At 41.1% G+C, this 24,720-nt stretch overlaps 1 protein-coding gene across 1 annotated transcript; it reads left to right on the forward strand.

Moving 5' to 3' along the window:
- Positions 1–18,159: 18,159 nt before the first annotated feature.
- On the forward strand, positions 18,160–24,106 carry Pcdh20 (protocadherin 20). The gene is made up of 2 exons (XM_005071025.4): positions 18,160–19,005; positions 20,053–24,106. The coding sequence occupies exons 1-2, from the start codon at positions 18,874–18,876 to the stop codon at positions 22,777–22,779; spliced, it is 2,859 nt and encodes a 952-aa protein (XP_005071082.3). The 5' UTR covers positions 18,160–18,873; the 3' UTR covers positions 22,780–24,106.
- Positions 24,107–24,720: the final 614 nt, after the last annotated feature.

Consider the following 24,720-nt stretch of genomic DNA (forward strand, 5'->3'; position numbering starts at 1 on the left):
TGTTTGGGCTCTGAGCTTACACACCATCCAAAGCATCAACACTATTCCACAGCAGAGAACTAGGCTAAATGATCCTACCCCCACCCATTCCTTAAAATAAGAAAATGCAGATGAAATCCAGGAGGAGAGGCCTTCCATCAGAGAAAGATCCAGATGCGTCGAATTCACTTGCAGGATCGCCATTCTCAACTCACGGAGTGTCTGCTCAAACTCAAAAGTCCAATTCTGTAATAAATGTTGAGACAGAGCTTGTGACAGGTTAGCTGCTCTTGTAAAATTCTCATATTGTACTGAAGTGACACAAAGGCCAGGCAACTTTTGTTCACATCCCAATTGGGCCATCTGCCACAATATATCCAATTGTTCCTGAACCAAATTAATCTGTTGGTTTACCAACATCAGGCCTCCTTGTATCTGAGAATTGGCAGTGGCCTGTTTATCTAGGACCATGGTCACAGTGGCCTATAGTTCATTAATGGTTTGAGTTGTCTGCACAGTGGCAGAAAGTGCAAGGGCCGAGGCGGTAACCGAAGCAGTAACCGCGGCGGTGGCTATCAGGCCCACAATAATAGCAGAGATCCCAAAAATCTCGCTTTTCCCTAAACAAACTCAAATTACTTGGCGTCTCAACAGGAACTGGAACAAATCGAGGCATGCGCATTACCAAAGCAAAAGGGTGCTTAATAGCATCCCAGCATAATGCATAAAAACAATTCTAAGCAGAGCAATTTATTTCTTTCTGATTCTTACCTAAGGTATCATTACTCACAACCCAAATAAAGGGCAGCTGAATAATTAGTTCTCTTAAAAGGGGTATACTTAACATTGGAGGAGGACCAATCAGATGATCCATAGCTCTGTCCCTCACTCAGACTGTTGCCTAATGCCCCTTTCCAATCAAAAGTAATCTGTCCCTTCTCACTATCATAGGAGAAAGATCAGTACAGCTTCCATTAATTCAAAAGGATTAGCATTAGATCTTTCTGGATCCATATGAATAAAATTATCCTTTAATGAAGAAATCACAGTAAAGCACAAGCTTCCTACTAATGACAAGGTTCTCTCATCCTGAAAACTCTGTATCTGAGGATCTAAAGGCAAAAAGGCAAGCCCCAACTCTCTATTAGTTGTGAAAAATCTAGGGAACACCTGGGCATTCTGCATCACTGGCATCGGTAGGGGGAAGGTAGACATGATGGCCCACCGTAACTCTCCCATCATACTAGGAACCATCATCCCGAGTAGGAGAGTCTTCATCACCCACTTGGCCTCCATCCTTCTTATTCTGGAGTTGTGAAGGAGCTCTTCGAGTGAGTCTTTCAGGGATCCACAGGGGGTTTTCTTCCTCCTGTGGAAAAACACACACAGCTCCCCTGGATCTTATAAGAATAGGATCCGGGCCTTTCCAGAGATCAGTCAAGACATCTTTCCATTTTACCATTTCTTTTGGCCTATCAGGCTCTAAACTGTGGCGATCGGCCGCAGTGTGGCCTTGGGCATCAGAGTTCAAGAAATTAAGGGTAAAAAGTGCCATGGATACAGCAACTCTTGGTACCGAGGGTAGAACATCCTCAATACTCCCCTTTTGTTTAATCAGATATGATTTGAGTGTACGATGGGCACGTTCCACAATGCCCTGTCCTTGAGGGTTATAAGGTAGGCCAGTTAGATGGGTAACATCCATTTGCCGACAAAACTGTCGGAATTTTTGAGAGGTATATGCTGGTCCATTGTCTGTTTTTAAAATTCTGGGTTTTCCCTAAGCACTCCAGGCCTCAAGGCAATGTTGAATCACATATGAGGCCTTTTCCCCTGTTAGGGGTGTGGCGAACATTACGCCAGAACAGGTGTCAACAGAAACATGAACATATTGAAGCCTTCCAAAAGAGGGAATATGAGTAACATCCATCTGCCACATCTGCAATGGTCTAATGCCACGTGGGTTTATTCCCATGTGGGGAGTAGGTAAGAATTCGCAGCAATTCTGGCATTGAGTAACAATTTCCCTAGCCTCTTTCCTGGATAGAGCAAAACGACGGCGCAAGGTCTCAGCCGTCACATGAAAGCGCTGATGGAATTCTTTTGCTGCTTGTGCATGGGTAGACAAGGCAGCGGCCACCAGCTTTGTAGCCTTGTCCGCTAAGTCATTCCCTAAGGACATGGGACCTGGGAGTCCAGAATGTGCTCGGACATGGGTAATGAAAACAGGAAATCTCCTATTTAACAAGGCAGCTTGTATCTTTTGAAAGATGTTAGCAACTCTGCTGGAGGATCTTATTATTCCAGCTATCTCAAGGAGATTAACTGCATTAACCACATAAGAGGAATCTGATACAATATTGAGGGGTCCTGGAAAAGCCTCAAGAACCTCCAGTACTATCAGACATTCTACAACTTGAGGTGAAGTTTCATTATATTGTTTAGATATAACCCTATCCTTGACCACATAAGCTCCCATACCAGTTTTTGATCCATCAGTGTACACCACAGTCCCATCTGGGAGTGGGTCTTTAGCTGTCACTTGTGGAAACACTATAGCCTGGTTTAGGGCAAACTGTAAAATTGGATGCTTTGGAAAATGATTATCAATTTGTCCTGAAAAGGAAGTAACTAAAACTGCCCAATCACTAGATGTGGCTGCCAAGGTCTGAACTTGTGCAGCAGTATAAGGCACAATCAAGGAATCAGGATCCCTGCCAAAATGTGTAACAGCTGCTTTTATTCCGCGAAGCGAGCTGTGCAACAGCATCAGGGTACCAGTCAATAATCTTAGCAGGGGAAGCATTTGGATGAATCCAAAGTAATGGTCCATGTTGCCACAGGACTGCAGTTGGCAATTGAGCTGTCTTAAAAACACACAGATTAAAAGGTAGTGACTCCTCAATACGTTGTAATTGTGCTTCCTGTAAGGCCTCTTCCACCATCTGTAAGGCTCGGTGGGCGGCAGGGGTAAATTTTCTGGGTGAGGAGATATGAGGCTCACCCTCCAGGAGATCGAAGAGGGGTTTTAGATCAGCAGATGGAATTTTTAAAAAGGGCCTCAACCAATTTATATCTCCCAGAAGTTTCTGAAAATCATTTAATGTTTGTAAGTGGTCTTTGCGAATTTCTATTTTCTGAGGAACTATATTTTTGGAAGTAATCATTGAGCCCAAAAAGAGGCCTGTATCTGCAATTTGAACCTTTTCTGAGGCAATCTCTAATCCCCACTGTTTTAATTCAGCCACCAGCATGGGGAAAGCCTTTTGTAAAACATCTAACTCTTTGTGACAAATAAGAATATCATCCATATAATGGATAACGATTAAAGATGTAAATTGCTTCCTAATTGGCTCCAAAGCCTCCTGCACATACAGCTGACATATTGTTGGGCTATTGGCCATGCCTTGCGGCAGTACCTTCCACTGAAATCTCTTGTCTGGTTCCATATGATTAAGAGAAGGGATAGTGAAGGCAAACCTTGGTCTATCCCGTGGGTAAAGTGGAATAGAGAAGAAACAATCCTTAATATCTATAATAATAAGCTTCCAATCTTGAGGAAGTGCAGAAAGCAAAGGAAGGCCTCTTTGAACAGGGCCAAAAAGATGCATCTGATTGTTAATGGCCCGCAGGTCGTGGAGTAATCTCCACTTCCCAGATTTCTTCTTAATAACAAAAATTGGTGTATTCCATGGGGAGGTAGAAGGCTCTAGATGCCCCAGCCGTTCCTGTTCTTGCACTAATCTTGTGACAGCCTCTAATTTTTCAGAGGATAGAGGCCATTGAGAGACCCATAACGGCTCCTCTGTTTTCCATGGTATGGGTCGTGAAGCCTCAACGGCCCCTAAATAAAACCCAGTCCTTTTCTACCCCGATTTCCGTGTTGCGTAATGGGTTTTATTCTGCCTTGTTCTTGCCTACCCAAGCCTCTACCGTTTGTATACCCCATCTTTGCCATAATGGCTGATGCCTGGGGGGAGTATTCATTAGTTAGGGTCATGCCCATGGCTTGTAACACATCCCGTCCCCATAAATTTACAGGGAGTGGCAACACATAGGGGGTAAAACATCCCTGTTTGCCCTCAGCATTCCGCCAGGTTAAGGCTGAGGCACTGATGGCAGGAGAGGACTGGTATCCAAGACCTTGTAGAGAATGAGATGAAACAACAGTGGGCCAAGACTTAGGCCACCAATGGAGTGAAATAATGCTTTTGTCTGCTCCCGTATCCATTATCCCTTCAAATTCTTTTCCATTAATTAACAATTTTATTGTAGGTCTCTCATTTAGGGGTATAGCCAGATAGGCTGAATCACTTCCAGAAGATCCCATAGCCCTTTTTTGTAAAGTGTAGGTTTCTCCATCCCCGAGGGAGGGCAGCAACACCAGTTGTGCAATTCTATCTCCCTGCTTTATAGAAAATACACCCCGAGGGCTAGAACAGAGAACTTGAATCTCCTCTTTATGATACGGGTCAACAATCCCAGGATATATAATGAGTCCCTGTAAAGTTAAGGAGCCACGGCCCAGAATAAGCCCAATGGTGGCAGGGGGCAAAGGTCCAGGGGAATGGACTGGGACCGGTTGAACATTCATTTGGGGCATGAGTAAGAAGTCGGAGGCGGCACGCAAGTCCATTCCGGGGGTTCCTCGGAAGCCTCTACTTCCTCTTGATTGCTTTTCTGAAATTGGTTCCCATATTTCTGAGGGCCCTGGGACCACGGGCCCCGTGACCCGTTTTTTGATTGGGGTACCTTGGGTTCTTCAATAGGGGGCAGAAGCCTCCCTTTTACATCCCGGACTGACCTGCATTCGCTAGCCCTATGATAACCTTTACCACAACGATGGCAAAGCTTCGATTCTCTTGTTCTTTCAGGGGCTTGACAATCTTTCTTAAGGTGCCCCATTTTCCCACAATTAAAACAAGCTTTTCGACTAGATAAATCTCTATACCTGTGCGTTTGTAAAATGGCGGCAGCTAGTCCTGCATTGGTTAGGGGTCCCCCCAGCTCCCTGCACACTCTGAGCCAATCTTGTAAACCTTTGCTTTTGCGAGGGCGATAGCCGCTCGACATTCCTGGGTTGCTTGTTCATAGACAAGTTGCTCAATCAGGGGCATAGCTTGTTCTGAATCACCAAAGATGCGACTGGCGGCCTCTGTCATTCTGGCCACAAAGTCTGAAAATGGCTCTTGGGGTCCTTGGACAATCTTTGTAAGGTGTCCACTGGACTCTCCCCTTTTTGTGAGGGCCTTCCATGCTTTAATAGCGGCGGCCGACACCTGACCATAGACACCCCAGATGTAGTTGGTTTGATTAAGGGCATATTGACCCTGACCTGTCAGCATTTCAAATGTCCACTGCCTCTGATTCTCATCTTCAGCCGTGGCATTAACTCTAGCTTGCGCCTGGGCTGCATCATACCAGAGAGCCTTCCATTCCATGTATTGTCCCATGTTGGGAAGCACTGCTTTCACTGTCGTCTGCCAGTCAGTGGGAGTCATGGCAAAATTAGCAAGCCTTTCTACCTGTATTGTGGTAAAGTTAGCATTGACCCCATAATTACGAACGGATTCGGCCAATTCTTTGATTTGATTGTAATCTACAGGGGTATGTACTCTTCCGCCCTCCGCATTCTCGAATACTGGAAAAGCTACTTGTATTTTTCTCCGTTCCTCTAAAGGTAAAAAGGAGTCAGTACCAGTATTCAGCCGAAGCTCATACTGCGGAGGCGCTGAGGGGCGTGAGCCCGCCGGATTTATAGGCGGTGGTCTCACATTCATTTTTGTTTTCAGTGGCCGGTGTCTATCAGGGTGATATCTTTCTTCCTCATACCGTGCCACCTCCTCCTCTAGACCACCTTCTTTGCTAGAATACAGAGTGTCAGAATCGGAATTATCTAGCTCCAAGGCTTCTAGCTCTACTGTAGGGTATAGACTAGATTCTGGCTTTTTCTTTTTCTTAGATTTGTTAGGGGGTGAATGATCACTCCCTTCTCTCTCTCCCCCTTTCTTAACTTCTTGGGGAGGGCCTTTTTTCTTAGACATGTCTTTCCTTTTGCGAGCTCCCATTCTCTCACTCCGTTCAGTTTCTGACATGCTATCCTGAACTTCCTCTAAGGTTCCCTGACTTTCTATTATAGCAGGGTGACAGGCCTCATCCTCCAAGCAGTTTTTAACTAGCTTCCAAATGGCTTTGGTACCTAAGTGGAGATCTCCTTCTGCATGCTTCCTGTCTAGTTCTTTACCTAGCTTGTTCCATGAGGCCACAGTGAGGGACCCGGAACAAGCATACCATGGTGCCACTCTATCTACCTCCTTCACAAAATTTTGAAGTGTTCGTGGTGCAATTTTAAGATCTCTTTGTTTTAGCACAGTCTGTAGGGCAGTAACCACTGACTGTGACAACCCCATCGCGCTAGCGGCTTATCTAAAAACGGCGCTCAACTCCGTTACCAGACTGACAGCACCAGACTGACAGCACCAGACTGACAGCACCAGACTGACAGCACCAGACTGACAGCACCGTTCTGTCAGCACCAGCCACGATGAAGGAGAAGGACAAACAGGACTAGCACCAAAGCCTCCACTGACCCGTCCCACGGTGATGACAAACTAAGGCCAAAGTCGAGAAAGGGGGTATTCAGGATAAAGCATACCTCTCTGAACTTACGTCCCTGCAGTTCTGAATCCGCCCCGTCTTCCGAGGGGTCTCCCGCGGCGCCGGCGATGTTGAAGAGTTCCCGGGTTTCGGCACCAGATGTCCCGCGCTACCGTCTCGCCAGCAAGAACGATGCAGAACACTCGGATCCTTCTGCAGTAAAGCTTTAATGCATCTTGAGAGATAGATGATCAGCTTCTTAGAGGGAGACCCCAAGCTAAGAAACCCAGCCCCTTATATAAGCCTAGGAGCTCCGAGTGAGACGTGTAGAGCCGGGATTGGTGGTTTGCACATCACCCCAGATGACGCCACGGGAGAGGCACAGCTTAAACGGTTAACTCCAACTGACAGCAGATGTCAGCGCCATCTTCTAACGGTTAACTCCAACTGACAGCAGATGTCAGCGCCATCTTCTAACGGCAATAGCGATAGCGAGGGCGGCTCCTCACATTCCTTAATGTCTCATATTAAAGATAATGAAGACAGCAGTTTCTAGCTCACATAATTGTTATGGAAATTACAAAAGTGTAATGTGTATAGTGTGGAAAATAAGAGCTGAAAAATTGAAGCTATGTCTACGGAATGGATATAATGAGTCTTTCAAGATTACAAGTAATACTCAAGGCAGCCTCCCTAGTAACTTGAAGCAGGAAGAGTTGGATCTAGGCAGTTTCCTAATCTAGCATCTATTCTCACAATCAAGATGCTTTACTTTGTCCGCCTCTTCTTGAAGTCTACAGTCAAACGCCACGTGCTGTGCAGGAAGTAAGGCAATGGACATATGGTGTGCCTCCTTTGATATGTTATCATGAAAGTGTGCTTTGAGAACAGAGAACAGTCCCAGGACATTCCAGAATATAGCATGTGCTCAGGCAGAGAAACTGGTCAGTATTACAAAGTGACCGACTCAGAGGAAAGGCAGAAGGAATTAGAGTCAAATAGCTATTGGGAATTGCACCAGTTAGATCGTGAAAGGTTCAGTCTATTGAGAATAAACATTTCAATAATTTTACAGTTTGATTCCCCCAGTTCCTCATTTCCATCTTCAAAAAGAGAAGAAATGCCTTTACACACCACATGAATGTGGAAGTCTTCACAAGGTTTATCTTTTATCATTTGAGTTTTTACATGGGTTATTATCATTTATTATATTATTTTATTATATATGATAAAATGTCACATTGTAATATCTATTATATTACACTTATTGTATGTATCAATACTCTCGATGTGGTTGGTTTAACTTGACCACAAATTTTATTAGCGGAAAGATGACAATCTAGATATGTAAGAGATAATTATTAGTGTCTTAGGAAAGCAAGTTAAAACAGGTTGTTCAGGGAAATCACTGTGTCCTCATCAAGCAATGAGAATGAATTAAAACCAGGGTTTTGAGACTGTTCATTCCATCTCCCTATAAATATACTGTTCAGACTATTGGACTTTTTAGCAAAGTATACTCTGGATAATAATATCAGAAAAACTATACTGCATGCACTAAATTATGGGTGTAAAAATTGGAATTTCACATTTCAAAATAATTATTTAAAAATGGGAAAATTTACCCAAGAGGATTTGTACACTCCTATACACACACAGAGGCACACATGCATACATGTTAGTCTAGCGCTCACTCACAATATTGTTGCTGTTGCTATTTTCTAATCAATCTATTTAATGTCACTCTCTGGGGCTCTTATGAGGTGGGTATCCGACTTTCCCCACATAGCAATGTACTATTCCACCATACTTTTTCATCAAAACTTTACCAGTGTTAGGTCTGTTCCTAGAAACAGGAAGAGAGCAAAGCTATGAACCTCAATTCAACCTTTTGCCAACAGATGGCACAAGTAGTTATGTTCATAGATGAATGTTAGAATAATACTGAAGAACTGCATTTGAACAGATGACATGCTTGTGAATATGGTTGATTTTTTCTCTCTATGGTGCTAGACACATTTCCATGTGTGGGTTGTCTTACTTAGAACAGAGAAACTCCTTCATTTTAAATGTCACCTGAGGATAAAGGCCTTTTCAATCCTTACTAGCACTGTATAATCACAGGAAAATGGAAACTACATACAATTTGATGATGTAGGGAGGGGATTTGGAAGGCCTATGTTTAGAAATAGAAAATTAGCATTACAATTGAAGAGATTCCACAGAGAGAAAGGGGAGACCTTTGGAATGAACTACAATTGAAAGGTGAAAACAGCAACAAGAAAATCCAGAAAAGGCAACATAGAGAAAAAAAATAACAACTTTAAGAGATTCCATTAAGTGTAATGTCTCAGAAGGCAGGAAAAGCAGATTAAGAGATTCATAAGGAAAGCCACAGACACCAAGGACCTGGGAAATCGCTGTTATTGCTAGCTTTCTTCACCTTCTGAAATTTACTAAGGAATATCCCATTCAACTGGAAGAAATACATAAATGTGACTCTGGCTAGTTAATATTTTACATAAATTCTAAAACATTGTCTTGATGTTTTGACTACCACATGCAGGATATCAACTGTAGGCTGTTTGGTTTCACCCCCTGTCTTAGTTAGGATTTCTATTGCTATGAGAAAACATCATGACCATCGCAAATCTTATAATAGAAATCATTTATTTGGAGCTAGCTTACAGGTCCAGAGGTTTAGGCCTTTGTCACCACAATTGGAAGCATGTAGGCATGCAGACAGACATGGTTCTGGAGAGGTAGCAGAAAGCTATACATCCAGATGTACAGGAAGAAAGGAAGACACTGGGCTGGCTTAAGCATCTGAAACTTCAAAGACACAACTTCTCCTAGAAGGCCACACTTACTCCAACTAGGCCATAGCTCTTATTCATTTCAAATAATTCCAATTTCTATGATCCCACGAGGCCCATTTTTATTCAAACCACCACACCTCCTAAAGCCTTTGGTAATGAAGCAATTAAAGATTTATATGACTCATAGTAGTGCTCCTCCTTTTCTTTTTACCAGATAATCCGTGTGAAAAGCTTATCAGGAATCAGACTATCAATAAATCCCACATAGCTCTAACAAACAGGCAGGGAGGACTTGTGATGCTTCAGAGTTTTATAAATGGCATATGCTATGGGGAAAACACCTTTTATGGTCATTGCTAAATGGATCAACAAGCTCTGGCCATCCTCTGATAGAGTGCAGATTTTCCTTCTGCCTTTCTTCACAAGAGGCATTGGGACGTAGGAGCAAGCAAATTAGCTTTAATCTTTTCACTTTAAAAAAATATTATGTAATTATGTTTTGAATTTTAAAGTTTTAAAAACTATGGTGTTTCTTTCTTTGGAATTTTTTTTATTGCAAAGAAATTTATCATGGCTTTCCTTTCTCCAATTCCTCCCAGATCCTCCCCACCTTAAAGTAACTATATTACAAAAGGAAATTTAATCCTTTATACTTAATGAAAAATTCCTTGCCGGGCGGTGGTGGTGCATGCCTTTAATCCCAGCACTCGGGAGGCAGAGGCAGGCGGATCTCTGTGAGTTTGAGGCTGGGCTGGACCGATAGCCTCCAAAACAATACAGAGAAACCCTGTCTCGTAAAACAAAAAAAAAATTCCTTGTAAATACTGCTAAGTACAAATGGTCCCAATCTCCTTTTAGAATTTTATTTTTTAAATAGTTCTTTTTTATTGAAAATAATTGTTTTGCATACAAAATAATCTGGTCAGTTTCCTTTCCCCTAGCTCCTCCCAGATCCTCCATGCCCCACTCACCCAGCTCCAAAAAAAGACCACAACAAAATAAAAATAAGAAGAAGCAAAATAAAATAAAATAGCAAAGATAAAGCACAAGAAATACTTTTTAACTTGCTCTTCAAGTTTATTTACATGTGCTGAATCATATAATGTCTAAATTCTGGTCAGTGACATACATTACTTTAAAATATTTATCTATGTCTATCTGACTTATTTTAATTCTAAAACAGCATAAAATACTTAAATTAAAGCTGCTAATAAATTTTTACCACTAGGAGTCAACTTCCTTTAAATTTAATGCAAAATGCTGTTATCCACAGTAGTGAACAGTCCATAATATATAATTCTTACTAAATCTTTAGTAAAATTATTATCATTGTTTTCTGATTTTAGTATTATCTAGAATTCAAAATTGTTAGGATTGTGTGATACAGGATTATTGTCCGTATGAACTTTTTTTTAATCAGGCAAATGTTTAAATGATACATGATTCAAAATAGCTGCTGATAATATCCTTTCTGAATAGCTCAGTAATTTTCAGCTTTAGCTGTAAATGAAATAAAAACAAAAGCCTATAAGTTTACAGAAAAGATACCTCCCAAGAGAGGTAACTTTTCATGACAGTCATCCCACCATGAAAATGTTGAAATCTTATGACAGATAACATTTATCAATGACCCTACAATACCCCTTTGGTGCTTTTTGGACCACACACATAGATCAGAAAGGATATGCAGTATTTACCAATCCACCCTAGATTTATACAACACAATAGAAAGAGATATTTTTATCAAGCCCTGACATAAAGTTTTATTAAACTGCAGTTTGTGAGAATGAAGAATAGATGTCAGAAGAAAGGCAGATTCTATGCCTTAACATGAAGTTAAAATTCTTTCTGTCCTTCAATAGATTTGTTATGACCATGACCTAAATTCTATGCAAATTTATAGTGTTTACATTTACTGTCTTCCATGCATAGTCTGTATTTCTGCCTCTTTGAAGACTCCAAAGCAGAGGCCACAAGGATTGAGACACATGCATCATCAATAAATCTGTGTTTGGTAAACCATTCATCAGTCAGCAGTTGCTGGTTCACATTGTGGATTTTCCATGCCCTTCATTTCTTCTCTTGCTCAGTCCCACCTCCTATCTTCTGATGCCTTTTCTACTCATTATCACCTCTGCCAGAAGTGAGAAGGAAGAATGTGAAATTCAAATGAGTCGAAAATGGCTTTTAAAATTTGAGTGTGAGGAGTAAAAGTTGAAAACAATAGCTATAATTAAGCCTCAGTCTTTCTGGTGACTTCATTAAGCTATACTTATCTTTGCTAAGTAATATTAAATTCTGAAAAGAAAAGGACCATTTGACCCCATTTCCTTCCTTCCTCAATGTATACGTAAAGATACATAAAACATTTGCACAAAATTTCTGAAAGATGAAAGATACTAATTAGTTAAGAATAATATTCACAAAACTCCTATTCATGAATTCCACAGAATATCAGTACATGTTTTAGAATAGCAATTGTTATTGTAATTTAGCTTGTCTGTATAGTCTTGATATAAGGTATGTAAAAGTACATTTACTTGTTATATTAAATGTCTAATTTTTTAACAAAGAACCAGTACGATGGTTCCAAACTGGTCTCATAATTTAATTTCTAAAGTAACAGAGAAAACAAAACAGCATATTTTAGTTTTCCTAATGTACTTTCAAAATGTGTATGCTACCAAAATGACTATCTTCTTTTAAAAATTGCATGTTTGAAAATTAGAAAATTATTCAAAATAAACGAGCCATTGCTTACTGAAATACTTGAAATCAGAATTTGATCATAAAATTAGAGTGTAAGGAAGGGTAACTTTTTTAAAGTTATCTTCTGCTACCAGAAAATCTTAAAATCAAAATGTATTCCAATTTTTAAGAAATGGAAGTGTTTCAAGACTTTGAATTACTCATTTGTTTCTCTCACTTTCAGTTAATAAAACAAACACTATGTTATCCTGTGATCCTTAAGGTTAAGATTAATCAAAGGCTGTTGATATGGCTTAGCTTGTAACACACTAGCCCCAAATAACAGGCAATTTGCCTTCAACCCTAAAACCAATGTGAAGGTGGACAGATAGAACTGATTCCACAAGATTGTCCATAACACAAAGAGGGATGCTCTCTCAGCTTGGACTCTTAGGGGAGTGCCTGGACCCTACCTTGAGTGAAATGACAGACTCTAGATATCCCCTATGTGGAAGGAATTGGTAATAGGGTGGGAGGATGGGGGGATGGTGCGGGGATGCCGGAGGAGGGGAGGGAGAGGGAATTGGGATTGACATGTAAAACAAGCTATTTAAATTTAAAATAAAAATAAATAAATGAAAAGAACAAAAAGATTGTCCTCTAACCTCAATATTTAATTCATGACACATGGGCCTCTCCATACACAGATCACATACACACATATTAAAAGAAGACTATTTATACTTTCATGTACATATACAGTTACACATTAATATATTTTTAAGTCTACAAATTGACAGAGTTAAGCTTTTCAAATATAAGTAAAATGTGTTTGTGTGTATGGACAGTAGTAATGGGTTAAAGTTTTTAAAAATTAGCAATATCACAGATCCACATCTCTAACAATGTTTCTGTAGTTATCAACTTTTTGATTGAATTAAACACATTTAAATGATAGTTAGGTAAATTCTTTAATTAACTAATTTATGTTTTGATTAGTCATTCTTTCCATTCATGAAAGAAGGTATACTAGAAGAAAAACAACATGTATATTCTATGTCAAAAATCACAGCCCAATAATCACACTTGAATAGCATGTAACCCTGTGAAATTGTTATAATAATTGTGTTAAAAATTGTCATATGGAATAATAAAATCACAGATAAATTACTCTACTTCATATTCACAACAGATATACTAATAAATTATCATTTTCACATTTCTCAAATACTGTTTGCTCTCTTAAATGCTGTCAGAAAAACTTATGCATTGCATTTAATATGGGTTATACTATTAAAATTTATATATTAACATATTGCATACATTCATGCTTAACATACATTTTAAATCATCATACTTACAGTTTTTTTTAGATTGAATCAGTCAAATAAATGTTTATTTTGCTATTAGAATGAATGCCTGTCTGTCTAAGTTTGAAGGACTCAATGAGACCAGTGGTATGCTTAATTTAAGTACTATGTACCAATCCACTCCTACCCCAAGCTTAGAACTTCAGGAACTTGCTCTTCTTGTCTGAAATTCGAGTATTGAGGGAGTTGATAGTTTTCTTCCATTTCTGGTGGTAATGGTGCTTACTAGAACATTGTGATGGGGTCATTTCTAGCATCTACTACCAACCACCAAGCAAATGTAAATTGTCTGCCTGACCTGCCACTATGATTCCTAGCTCTTTGTGGTTCCCAAAGGAAGAGACAACACAATTTTTCTCTTGCTTTGTAGAGCTGGCTTGTTAGTCCTAAGGTTCCTTGGACCTCATGGATACACATCAGCCTTGAGTGGTCCTGAAGGAAGTATAAGGGGCTGGGAGTCATCAACTTGTGCTAGGGGATTCATATTTCAAAACAGCAAGCAAGAGATTGTTAAATGTGCCTGTGTGAATGTTACATGCAGTTAGGTGTGGGGATCCGCCTCCACATTCTCCGTTACAAGATGGCGCTGACACCCGTTGTCAGTTGGAGTAAACAACCTTGGTGCGCACGCGCCTGCTACTTTTCCATCCCTTACTCTCTGCCTCTCCTGTGGCGTCATATGGGCTGACGAGCAGGAGCCAGTCAGGAGATGACACGTCCGAGGCGGGGGCTGCTGAGCTATATAAGGGTTGGGCTTTTCGCTCCCCGGGTCTCTGCTCTGTAAGCTTATGCTCTCCCTCTCAAGACGCATTAAAGCTGTTCTGCAGAAGGATCCTAAGTGTGCCGAGTCGTTCTTGCTGGCGAGACGGTAGCGCGGGACAGTTAGGTATGAGAGGCACAGAGTGGGTAACCTTTGGAGGCCTCAGTGTTTTCGGAGCCCTTACCTTTGGTTCTCAAAGGGTGACTCCTCTAAGCTAGAAAGCACGGCTTAATACATACTTACAGATTTTATAAGCTATTCATAATACAAGCAAAATTCCTTAAAATAAGGTCATACAATGTATATTAATTTACAGTTTTGAACTAGACAGAACAAACACTGGGTTGATTTTCAAAACATATTAAATATACTAATATTAATGTCTAAGTAAATTGACCTTTGTGAATACCGTGCTATTATTAAAATAATTTTGAAAGGTACAATGGAAATTAATTACAGACATTAGCAACAAATTACATGGCATTTTAAGAATTCAAATATTTTAAAGCATGGTTATTAAAATACAACCTTTGAAGCTGGTCTGTTGTTAGGCACATAGAAACTCTCACTCCATTATGATTAGGAGAAATATCAGGGAGAGGAAGCTTGCAGCAAATGAAAAGAATTACTACCATTTAGTTATATAACATAGTAAATAATAATCAAACTAATCTGGTATTATCAAGCAGCACTTGTTAATGACAGAAACCAATTAAGCTGGTTCATGCATATAGGTGATTGTGGTATGTGGGGGTGGTCAGCAGGAAACTGAAGTAGAGGTTTGAAGATTTGCCTAAAGTCACACAGGACATAAGCAACAAGCCAGAAAGTAGAATCCAAATCCCCAGCTCTGTTCAAAATACCAGCCATCATTCCATGCTGTTTCTTTGTCTACAGCAGAAATAGGATTGTGAGGCATGTAATCTAACTATTCTTGCAGATCAATTTTTACAAAACACCTGGGAAGCAGGCCCAGAGCGACTGAGACATCTGAGAAGCTCATGAGTATTATTTTCAAGGGACTAATAGCATGGAAGCTCTCTAAATCATCTTTAAAAGAAATCTGTGGCACCAGATGGTAGGTCACAAGGCTATCTCCAGAAGGAACAAGAGTCTAGGGATGCTTTTGCAATGCCCAGGAAAATTGTGCCGAGAACCAAAGAAGCTCATTTGGTTTTGTCTCAGGTTTTTTAAAGCCCAATTAGAAAGCAAAACACTGCATGATACCTTTGCTTAGATCCTCTAATATGGAAGATGATAACAAGTAGTTCATTTAACAGTGTGCATGTGGCATGTAAGATGTTACTTAGTTTTGTGCCAAGGCTCCTAATTTTTATGACAAGCAACCATTCAGAGAGGGACTCAACAACAGGCTGAATAACTTAAAGCAAAAGTGTTTCATATTGTCATCACAAATAGTTCTTTCAGGAATTTCAACACCTAGCTTTCAATGCACTTGAATAGATTTTGCTATAATTCTTTTTTTCCTGTATAAAAAATTATTTTTCATTTTACATTCCAACCCAAGTTCCCTCTCCATCTCCTCCACCCCATTCCACCTCCTCCCTTATCCACTTCTCATAAGGGGCAAGGCCTTCCTTGGGGAGTCAACAAAGTCTGGCACGCCATGCTGAGGCAAGATCAATCCCCTCCTGCCTGTATCAAGGCTGAGCATGGTATCCCACCATAGGGAACGGGCTCCAAAAGCCAGTTCGTACCACTGGTATAGGTTGTGGTGCCACTTCCAGGCCCCTCCCCAACAGATCAAGTCACATAACTGTCACCCACATCCAGAGGGTCTAATTTGGTCCCATACAGTTTCCCCAGATGTCAGTCCACAGTCCATGAGCTCCCACTAGCTTAGGCATCTTTTTCTGTGGGTTTCCCATCATGGTCTTGGCCTTAGGCAAATACCCAAAGGATGCACAATCATATCTAGGAAATTTGCTGAACTGTGTTCATAGCAGCATAGTTTGTAATATCCAGAATCTGGAAACAACTTAGATTCCCATGAACTGAAGAATGAATAAAGAAAATGTGGTACATTTACACTATGGAATATTACTCAGCAGTGAAAAACGATGACATCTTGAAAGTTGCAGGCAAATTGATAGAACCAGAAAAAACATCCTGAGTGAGGTAACATTGACCCAGAAAGACAAGCATGAACCTACATCCAGTAACTGATGGAAGCAGATGCAGTGACCAACAGTCAGGGACAGGGCTTAGTTCTTGGAGTTTATTTGAAGAGAGCCAGGAGGGGTCATATGTTATACTTCTTTTAGCCAATATTTTTAGAAACACTGCAGACAAATTATAGTCTAAATGGGAGATTTAATTTCTATCTGACTTAAAAACTATGTGGAATAGTGATGTGTGCTGTGATGAGGTGGCAGAGATACCTTTAAAAAGTAGATTTGTAATAAAGAAGAGAAAGATTTCAGAGAAAAGGAAAGCCAATTGTGAATATAACCATGATGGTAGTCTTTATTTTTTAAGTTTGTGTTTTTTAAACCATCTATTTTTTTATTTTACATACCAATCCCAGTTCCCTCTCCCTCCCCAGCAATAACAGGAACTAACAATCACTGGACATTAATAATCTTTATAAACAACAGTTCCACTCCAATGTTCTTATAAACAAATGAAAACCTAAGAAACACACATCTATACACAGAGAAAGACAGTAAGAGCAGAGACCCCGGTCAGTAGAAAAGGGCATGAAGTGTGTGAACATATACAGTCCAATGCATTTACTATCTATGTATTGACTGAATTATTGCATATTGTGGGGTTTATGACTGTTGAAAGATGCTCTCCTGATGTCCAGAGAATACGGGTATTGCATCAAGACATAAACACAATTTAGATAGAGTGTGGTACTGATTTTTAGAATCTGATAACATTTTAGCTCCAGACTCCAAGATAAATATTTAGCAGTGATGGTAAAAGTTCAGCTGTAGGACAGAACCAGTTGATAAAAGTAGTAAGGCAGAGGAGGTAAACATACCTCCCCAAATGTAGCTTGTTTACCAGATGCATAAGTGTCTTCTGCCCAGAGGATCACAGCCAGATGTTTATACATGGGTTTGCCCCTTCATCTACTCTCCCATGGCACTGTAAATAGCTATGTTCAAATTATAAGTCAGACATGTATGATCGAGTGTTTTGTCTGTTACATGTACAGCACCACTTGTATAATAATAAGTTGCTACAGCCCAGGTGTTCTAAGGGGGTACTTTGTCAGTGTTTAGGACTCTGGACATAGGATTACTGAAAATAAGACCATAAGCTGAACAATTAGCTTAGCCAAACAATTTCTATGTTTGTTAGTACAAGGTAGAAGGAAACTAAATTAGCTTTCCTCAGGAATGCACAGAAAAATTGCTCTTACTGATGCCAGAGGAAGCAATGTTTCTGATCTAGACTCAGTCACTGACCACCCAGCAAATGAGAAGTTATGTTTAGGCCATCAAAGAGGGAATTTGGAAGCCTAGTTAAGACAACATAGACTCGAAGAGATACCGAATGGCCTTGGTCGTTACTTATACAACATCCTGCAGATCAGGCAGTTTTACAGACTGAACGCACCAGCTCTGATTTCTGGACAGATTGCAAATCACAAACTGTTGAGGATCAGAAAAGATAGCAAAGCATTTTGGACCCTGCTCTGAGACCTGTTTCTAAGGGGGTACTTCTCTAAAAGGCATTTAGGAAAGCAGGTAGAGGACAGGAGAGAAAACAATAATTTGAAAAGTAACTAGTGTTTTATTTGAGCTTTGGTGACTGCCCTCTCTCCTTTAAATATTCCCCTTCCAGAAAAACAGCTGATAATGTGTTCAGTGCGCATGCACGCACGGACACACACACACACACACACACACACACACACACACACACACACACACACACACACTCATGCACAGGACTTCCTTCTAGTCTTTGCACCAGAAACCGCAGTTGTCCTAAAATCAAACCTCCAGGCTGACACCTAGAGACACTTGCACCCTGAAAACTCTCATCTTTGCCATGTGCAAACAGTGAAGCTTAAACGAAGGCATGAGGAACCTTTATGGATTTCAAAAATTTGCTTTTCTGACTCACATCTTGGCACAAAGAAGTTGAGACTGCTGAGGTTTGAGAAAAGTGTGTTGTTGATTTTTTTTTTGTGTTTTGGTTCTGTTTTTGTTTTGCTCTATACAAAGAACTGCTGGATCCCCATGACTGGGAGTAACTGGTTGGCAACGCAGGGTTTTTGTGGGACCCGCTTTCTGCGGTCAGAAACCGGTGTGTGTTGTTTACCTATTTTAATTCTCACTCTCTTGCTAGCAACCTGTGGACTTGGGATTTAACTGGTGCAGTAAAGAGCAAGGCGGGTTGGTATGTGCTCTGACGCCCGACCTAGTGGCATCTTCAGGCAGCCGTAAAGAGCCAGTCCTCATTCTGGATTCTTTGGCGGACTGTGGACAGATCATGTCCAGGAGTGGACACTGTAAATGTCCCCTTCTGGCCCTGGGCTTTTCAGTCCAGCCGAATTCCTGCTCTTAATTGACAGGCCAGTGACTATTGGCTGAAGTTCCCCAGCGATTTGCATGAAGAGGGAGGGAGTGTCCTCCGCCGCCCTCCTTTCTGGAGCGCGCTGACTGCAGCCTCCCAGGGAATGCACGGCCGAGGGAATGCGCGCAGCTCGCTGGTCAAAGCAGTGAGCTTGCGCCTGGCGACCTGGCACCCGTGCCTGGATATGGGGCATCTACATCGTCCCAGAAGCAGCACCAGCCACAGGAACCTGCCGGTAAGGATGCAGGAACCCGGGTCCCCCAGAAGTTGCAATGCTCTTCAGCTGTTCCTACTCCTTGAAGGTGTTTTCGAACGTTTTCCCATAATGCAAACTTCACGAGAAGATGGGAGGGGGAGAAAGGAGTTTTGGTTACAGCGCCTATGGTATTTTAGCAAATAGCTTCGTCCCTCGGGTCGAGAAAGGAAGTTTCTGAAGCAGAAATGTTGGATGAGGTGGAGGGTCGAGGGTGCCCGCAATCCCCTTTATATTCAGTGATGTAAGATTGATTCCTGTAGCGGATGTCAGCTTGGAGCTGTCTGTCTACTGCTACTGACAAATGTTTTTGCATAATAATTTTTCCGCGTTTACTTTGCTGAGTTCTAGGCTTGGCAGGAGGTAGAGGGCATGATAAGAGGTAGCGACCCAGATCCTTTGATTTGTTTTTATGTACGAACAAAAATGAGAAAAAAAAAACCACTTTCCTTCCTCCAATCTAAGACAGGGGTGGGGAGTAGGTAGGGAGTATGGCTCAATTTTCCTTATTATTGTTATTGCTGTTATTATTGGTGTCGATGCCGTTGTTTGCAGTGGCTTCATAGAAAACCGGTGCAACACGTTAGGTGTTCTGGGACCTTAATGGCAGAATCATTCCAATGATTCATTCATCGCTCGGTGCTCTCCACCACCATCGCTTCTTTCCCCATAACCTAAGGAGGTTTCCTGTCGCGTTGCGCAGCCATTTGAGTCCAAGTCTTCTCTGCTGTGCTTTTCCAGGGACCCTTAAGATTTGGGATTCTAAATATTCGCTGGACGAGGCTAGTGACCATACCCGGTGGGAGTGGGGAAAGTATCAGAGGAGGAGAAAGGAGTTAAGTTTCCGAGACAGCTTTGCTCCCCAGACCTCCCTCTCTGGCAGCAAGTTGCCACTTCGCTCGAGATGAGAGGTTTTGCTTGTGGAAACGAATGAGGATGAGCATTGTCCCGGGCGGGGGTCACTCTTTCCTAACTCCCCTCTGTGTTTCCGGGAATGTGTAATCACCTTCTCCCCTCCCTTCACTCCAGCATGTTTTTCTGCTTTTCCTCTTCGTGGGACCCTTCAACTGCCTTGCGAGTTACAGCCGTGCCACCGAGCTTTTATACAGTCTAAACGAGGGACTGCCTGCTGGGGTGCTCATAGGCAGCTTGGCAGAAGACCTAAGGCTGCTGCCCCGGGCTTCTGGGAGGCAGAGCCAGCACTTGCTGCACCCAGAGCGCACTGCCACGGAGGGGAACCCCCCTCTCTCTTTCAGCTTGGCCTCTGGGGGACTGAGTGGCCAGTATGTGACCCTAGACAACCGCTCCGGAGAGCTGCACACTTCTGCACAGGAGATCGACAGAGAAGCACTGTGTCTGGATGGGGGCGGAGGGGCTGCCTGGGGCGGCAGTACCTCCATTGCCTCCTCTCCTTCCTCTGACTCGTGCCTTTTGCTTCTGGATGTACTGGTCCTGCCTCAGGAATATTTTAGGTTTGTGAAGGTGAAAATTGCCATCAGGGATATCAATGACAATGCTCCACAGTTCCCAATTTCTGAAATCTCGGTTTGGGTTCCCGAAAACTCACCTGTAAACACCCGATTGGCAATAGAGCACCCGGCCGTGGACCCCGATGTAGGCATTAATGGGGTACAAACCTATCGTTTGCTGGACTACCATGGCATGTTTACCCTGGACGTGGAGGAGAATGAGAACGGGGAACGAACCCCCTACCTGATTGTCATGGGTGCTTTGGACAGAGAAACACAGGACCAATATGTGAGCATCATCATAGCTGAGGATGGTGGGTCTCCACCACTGCTGGGCAGTGCCACCCTCACCATTGGCATAAGTGATATTAACGACAATTGTCCTGTCTTTGTAGATTCACAAATTAATGTCACTGTTTATGGAAATGCTACAGTGGGCACCCCCATTGCAGCTGTCCAGGCTGTCGACAGAGACTTGGGGACCAATGCACAGATCACGTATAGTTACAGCCAGAAAGTTGCACAAGAATCCAAGGATTTATTCCACCTGGATGAGACTACTGGAGTCATTAAGCTTTTCAGTAAGATTGGCGGGAGTGCTCTACAGACACACAAGCTCACCATCCTTGCTAATGGACCGGGCTGTATCCCTGCAGTGATCACTGCTCTTGTGTCCATCATCAAAGTCGTTTTCAGACCCCCAGAAATTGTCCCACGTTATATTGCAAATGAGAAGGATGGGGTTGTATATCTGAAAGAACTGGAGCCTATTAATACTCCAATTGCATTTTTTACAATAAGTGATCCAGAAGGTAAATACAAGATTAACTGCTACCTGGACGGTGAAGGGCCATTTAGGTTAGCACCTTACAAGCCGTACAGCAATGAATATCTGTTAGAGACCACAAAACCTATGGACTATGAGCAGCAACAATTCTATGAAATAGCTGTTGTGGCCTGGAACTCAGAAGGGTTTCATGACAAGAGAATCATTAAAGTACAACTTTTAGATGACAATGACAATGCTCCTGTTTTCCTTCAACCTTTGATAGAACTGACCATTGAAGAAAACAATGCACCCAACGCCTTTCTAACGAAGCTCTATGCCACAGATGCTGATAGTGGAGAGAGGGGACAAGTTTCCTATTTCCTGGGACCGGATGCACCATCATATTTTTCCTTGGACAGTGTCACCGGGATTCTGACAGTTTCTACTCAGCTGGACAGAGAAGAGAAAGAAAAGTATAGGTACACTGTCCGTGCTGTGGACTGTGGAAAGCCACCCAGAGAATCAGTGGCTACAGTGGCTCTCACTGTGTTGGATAAAAACGACAACAGTCCTAGATTCATCAACAAAGACTTCAGCTTTTTTGTGCCAGAAAACTTTCCAGGATATGGTGAAATTGGAGTCATTAGTGTAACAGATGCTGATGCTGGGAGGAATGGATGGGTAGCCCTCTCAGTGGTAAACCAGAGTGACATTTTTGTCATAGATACAGGCAAGGGCATGCTGAGAGCTAAAGTATCTTTAGACAGAGAACAACAAAGCTCCTACACTCTGTGGGTGGAAGCTGTTGATGGGGGTGAGCCTGCCCTTTCTTCTACAACAAAAATCACAATTCTTCTTCTGGACATCAATGATAACCCTCCCCTTGTCTTATTTCCTCAATCTAATATGTCCTATTTGTTGGTCCTACCCTCTACTCTCCCTGGCTCACCAGTAACAGAGGTCTATGCTGTTGACAAAGACACTGGAATGAATGCTGTCATAGCTTATAGTATCATAGGAAGAAGAGGTCCCAGGCCCGAGTCCTTCAGGATTGACCCTAAAACTGGCAACATAACTCTGGAAGAAGCTTTGCTGCAGACAGACTATGGACTGCATCGCTTACTGGTGAAAGTGAGTGATCATGGCTACCCTGAACCTCTCCATTCCACTGTCATGGTGAACCTATTTGTCAATGACACTGTCAGTAATGAGAGTTATATTGAAAGTCTTTTAAGAAAAGAACCAGAAATTAATATAGAAGAGAAAGAACCACAAATCTCAATAGAACCAACTCATAGGAAGGTAGAATCTGTGTCCTGTATGCCCACATTAGTAGCTCTGTCTGTCATAAGCTTGGGTTCCATCACACTAGTAACAGGGATGGGAATATATATCTGCTTACGGAAAGGTAAAAAACATCGCAGGGAAGATGAAAATTTGGAAGTACAAATTCCACTGAAAGGAAAAATTGACTTGTGTATGAGAGAGAGAAAACCAATGGATATTTCTAATATTTGATGTTTAATTGTGGAGTAACACAGAGGGATGTTTTAATTGCCATGAATAGTCTTTGTCAATGCAAACAATGCTGTGCTATTGCAGTTCCACTGAAGGACAACTAATTTATAACTTGTAATATATTGTAAATAGCTGTTTACAGGTTTTTAATTCAAATTCAGAGGTTATAAAATGTGTACAGAATTTTTAAATGAAAATTAGCACTAACAGCTATATCATTGTTATTTATATATACATATATAAAATGCCGGACATAATTGGCAGCTCTCATACACCAGGCAGATGACTGATGAAACTCAAGACAAAGGTAAGAAAAGTACATTTTTATTGTTCTAAAATGTCTTTTCACCACAAGAGGGCACCAGCGGCCCCTTTGCTGGGAACTGCAGTATTGTACATGATAGTTGTTGTACATGAAATTAATGAGAGAGTATATTTTAAATATATTGTTTTTCACATTAAAAATAAAGTAAATTGAATTTCCCTACTTAAATATATGATAAGAATGAAAAATCCGCTTGTAAACAAAGTTCATTACCTCATAAGTGCATCAATTATAGTTTGAAAGCGAAGGCATTTAGAAAGAAGTGCAATTCATGTTGGGCAAGCAGCAAAACATTGCCATGTGTTACAAATTTGACCTGCCAGAGAGTGCATACTTTGTGTATGTCCACCTGCCGTCTGCTTGCTTTACCAGTACGCTTGCCAGAATTACAGGAGGTGGGCATCATCTGTGTGTTCTTCCCTTTGTGAAATGTAACTAGACACTGAACTCAGTAAAGGAGCAAATGCAGCAGTGTCTCAATCTCCACTTGCTTGCTTGGTGTTTATGTCATCCGTGCATCCTCAACTTGTCAGCAGAAAATTGTTCTTGGGTTAGATGTTAGGTCTTGTATGATTGTATTCATCTACTACATGAGAAAAATCAAAAGCTGCATTCAAATTGAATTCCTGTGAAAGCTAGTATACTGGTTGTTTTCGTTGTGCATTTTATGTGAAAGTTATACCTTTTGGAGTTGTTTAGCTCCACTACCATTCCTTTGGTTCTGGAAAACAAAACATACAACAGTTTATTTGTAAGCAGATTCCTCTGATGATTCAGTTTTTACTGTTCTTTTGCAATGAAGAAAACTGGCTTGTCAGTGATTTCTAACTTTCCCATCTTTGCATGAGACAGAAATTTTATGTAAGAACTATAGCAAAGCTGTCAGTAAAAACAAGATATGTGTTAGCTTCAACTGGGTCAATTTACTTATCATCATCATGTACCTGTAACCGTACCAAAATTGTTTATATGTTTGCAAATTAAAAGTATATATTTTCATAATTTCTTGATTGTTTTTACCATTTTATATTTGAACATTGGCTTGTTCTTTCACTGAAGTGCCTGCGATTTGTGTCTGTTTATTTTCAGGATTAAATGTGAGAAATTGAAGTATTCTGCTATGCTAAAATTTATATTAAAATAATTCATGACTTAATTAAGCATTGGGTAAATTATTAGGGGTGTATATAATTGTAGCATACATAGAAAAGAGCATGCTCGTATGCGTAAGCTCTTATGAAAATTTACACCCATTCATGTGCATATTCATATTAATTAATTTTAGATTTAATATCAGTATAACTTTTTTCTCACATTCCCTTCCAGCATACCTCTTGTTTGCTGTGTTTCATTAGCTTGCAATCATTTTTAAGGTAATAACACACCATGAAGAAAAAAAAACTTAAATACATGCACAGGACTTATCAGCTTTATATTAGTTACTTATTCTTGTTTTATTCAATTTGGTGATCTAGATAAGTAAATATATAAGCCAGCTGAGTTTGAGACAAAAAATCGGTATATTTTCATGAAAGTTTCTTTTATATGATAGGCACTTGTACTAAGAGATTTATAAGGTTGTGTAAGTCCATAAATTGTTCATTCACAACTCTTAC

This window comes from Mesocricetus auratus, unplaced genomic scaffold, assembly GCF_017639785.1.
Source record: "Mesocricetus auratus isolate SY011 unplaced genomic scaffold, BCM_Maur_2.0 Super-Scaffold_2245, whole genome shotgun sequence".
In the NCBI taxonomy this organism is placed as follows: Eukaryota; Metazoa; Chordata; class Mammalia; order Rodentia; family Cricetidae; genus Mesocricetus; species Mesocricetus auratus.

What these genes read in the sequence shown, in the direction of transcription:
- Pcdh20 (XM_005071025.4), top strand. Translation starts at nt 18,874, where the DNA reads ATGCACGGCCGAGGGAATGCGCGCAGCTCGCTGGTCAAAGCAGTGAGC. An exon ending in CCAGCCACAGGAACCTGCCG is followed by an intron (nt 19,006 to 20,052) that starts GTAAGGATGCAG and finishes CCTTCACTCCAG; the next exon opens with CATGTTTTTCTGCTTTTCCT.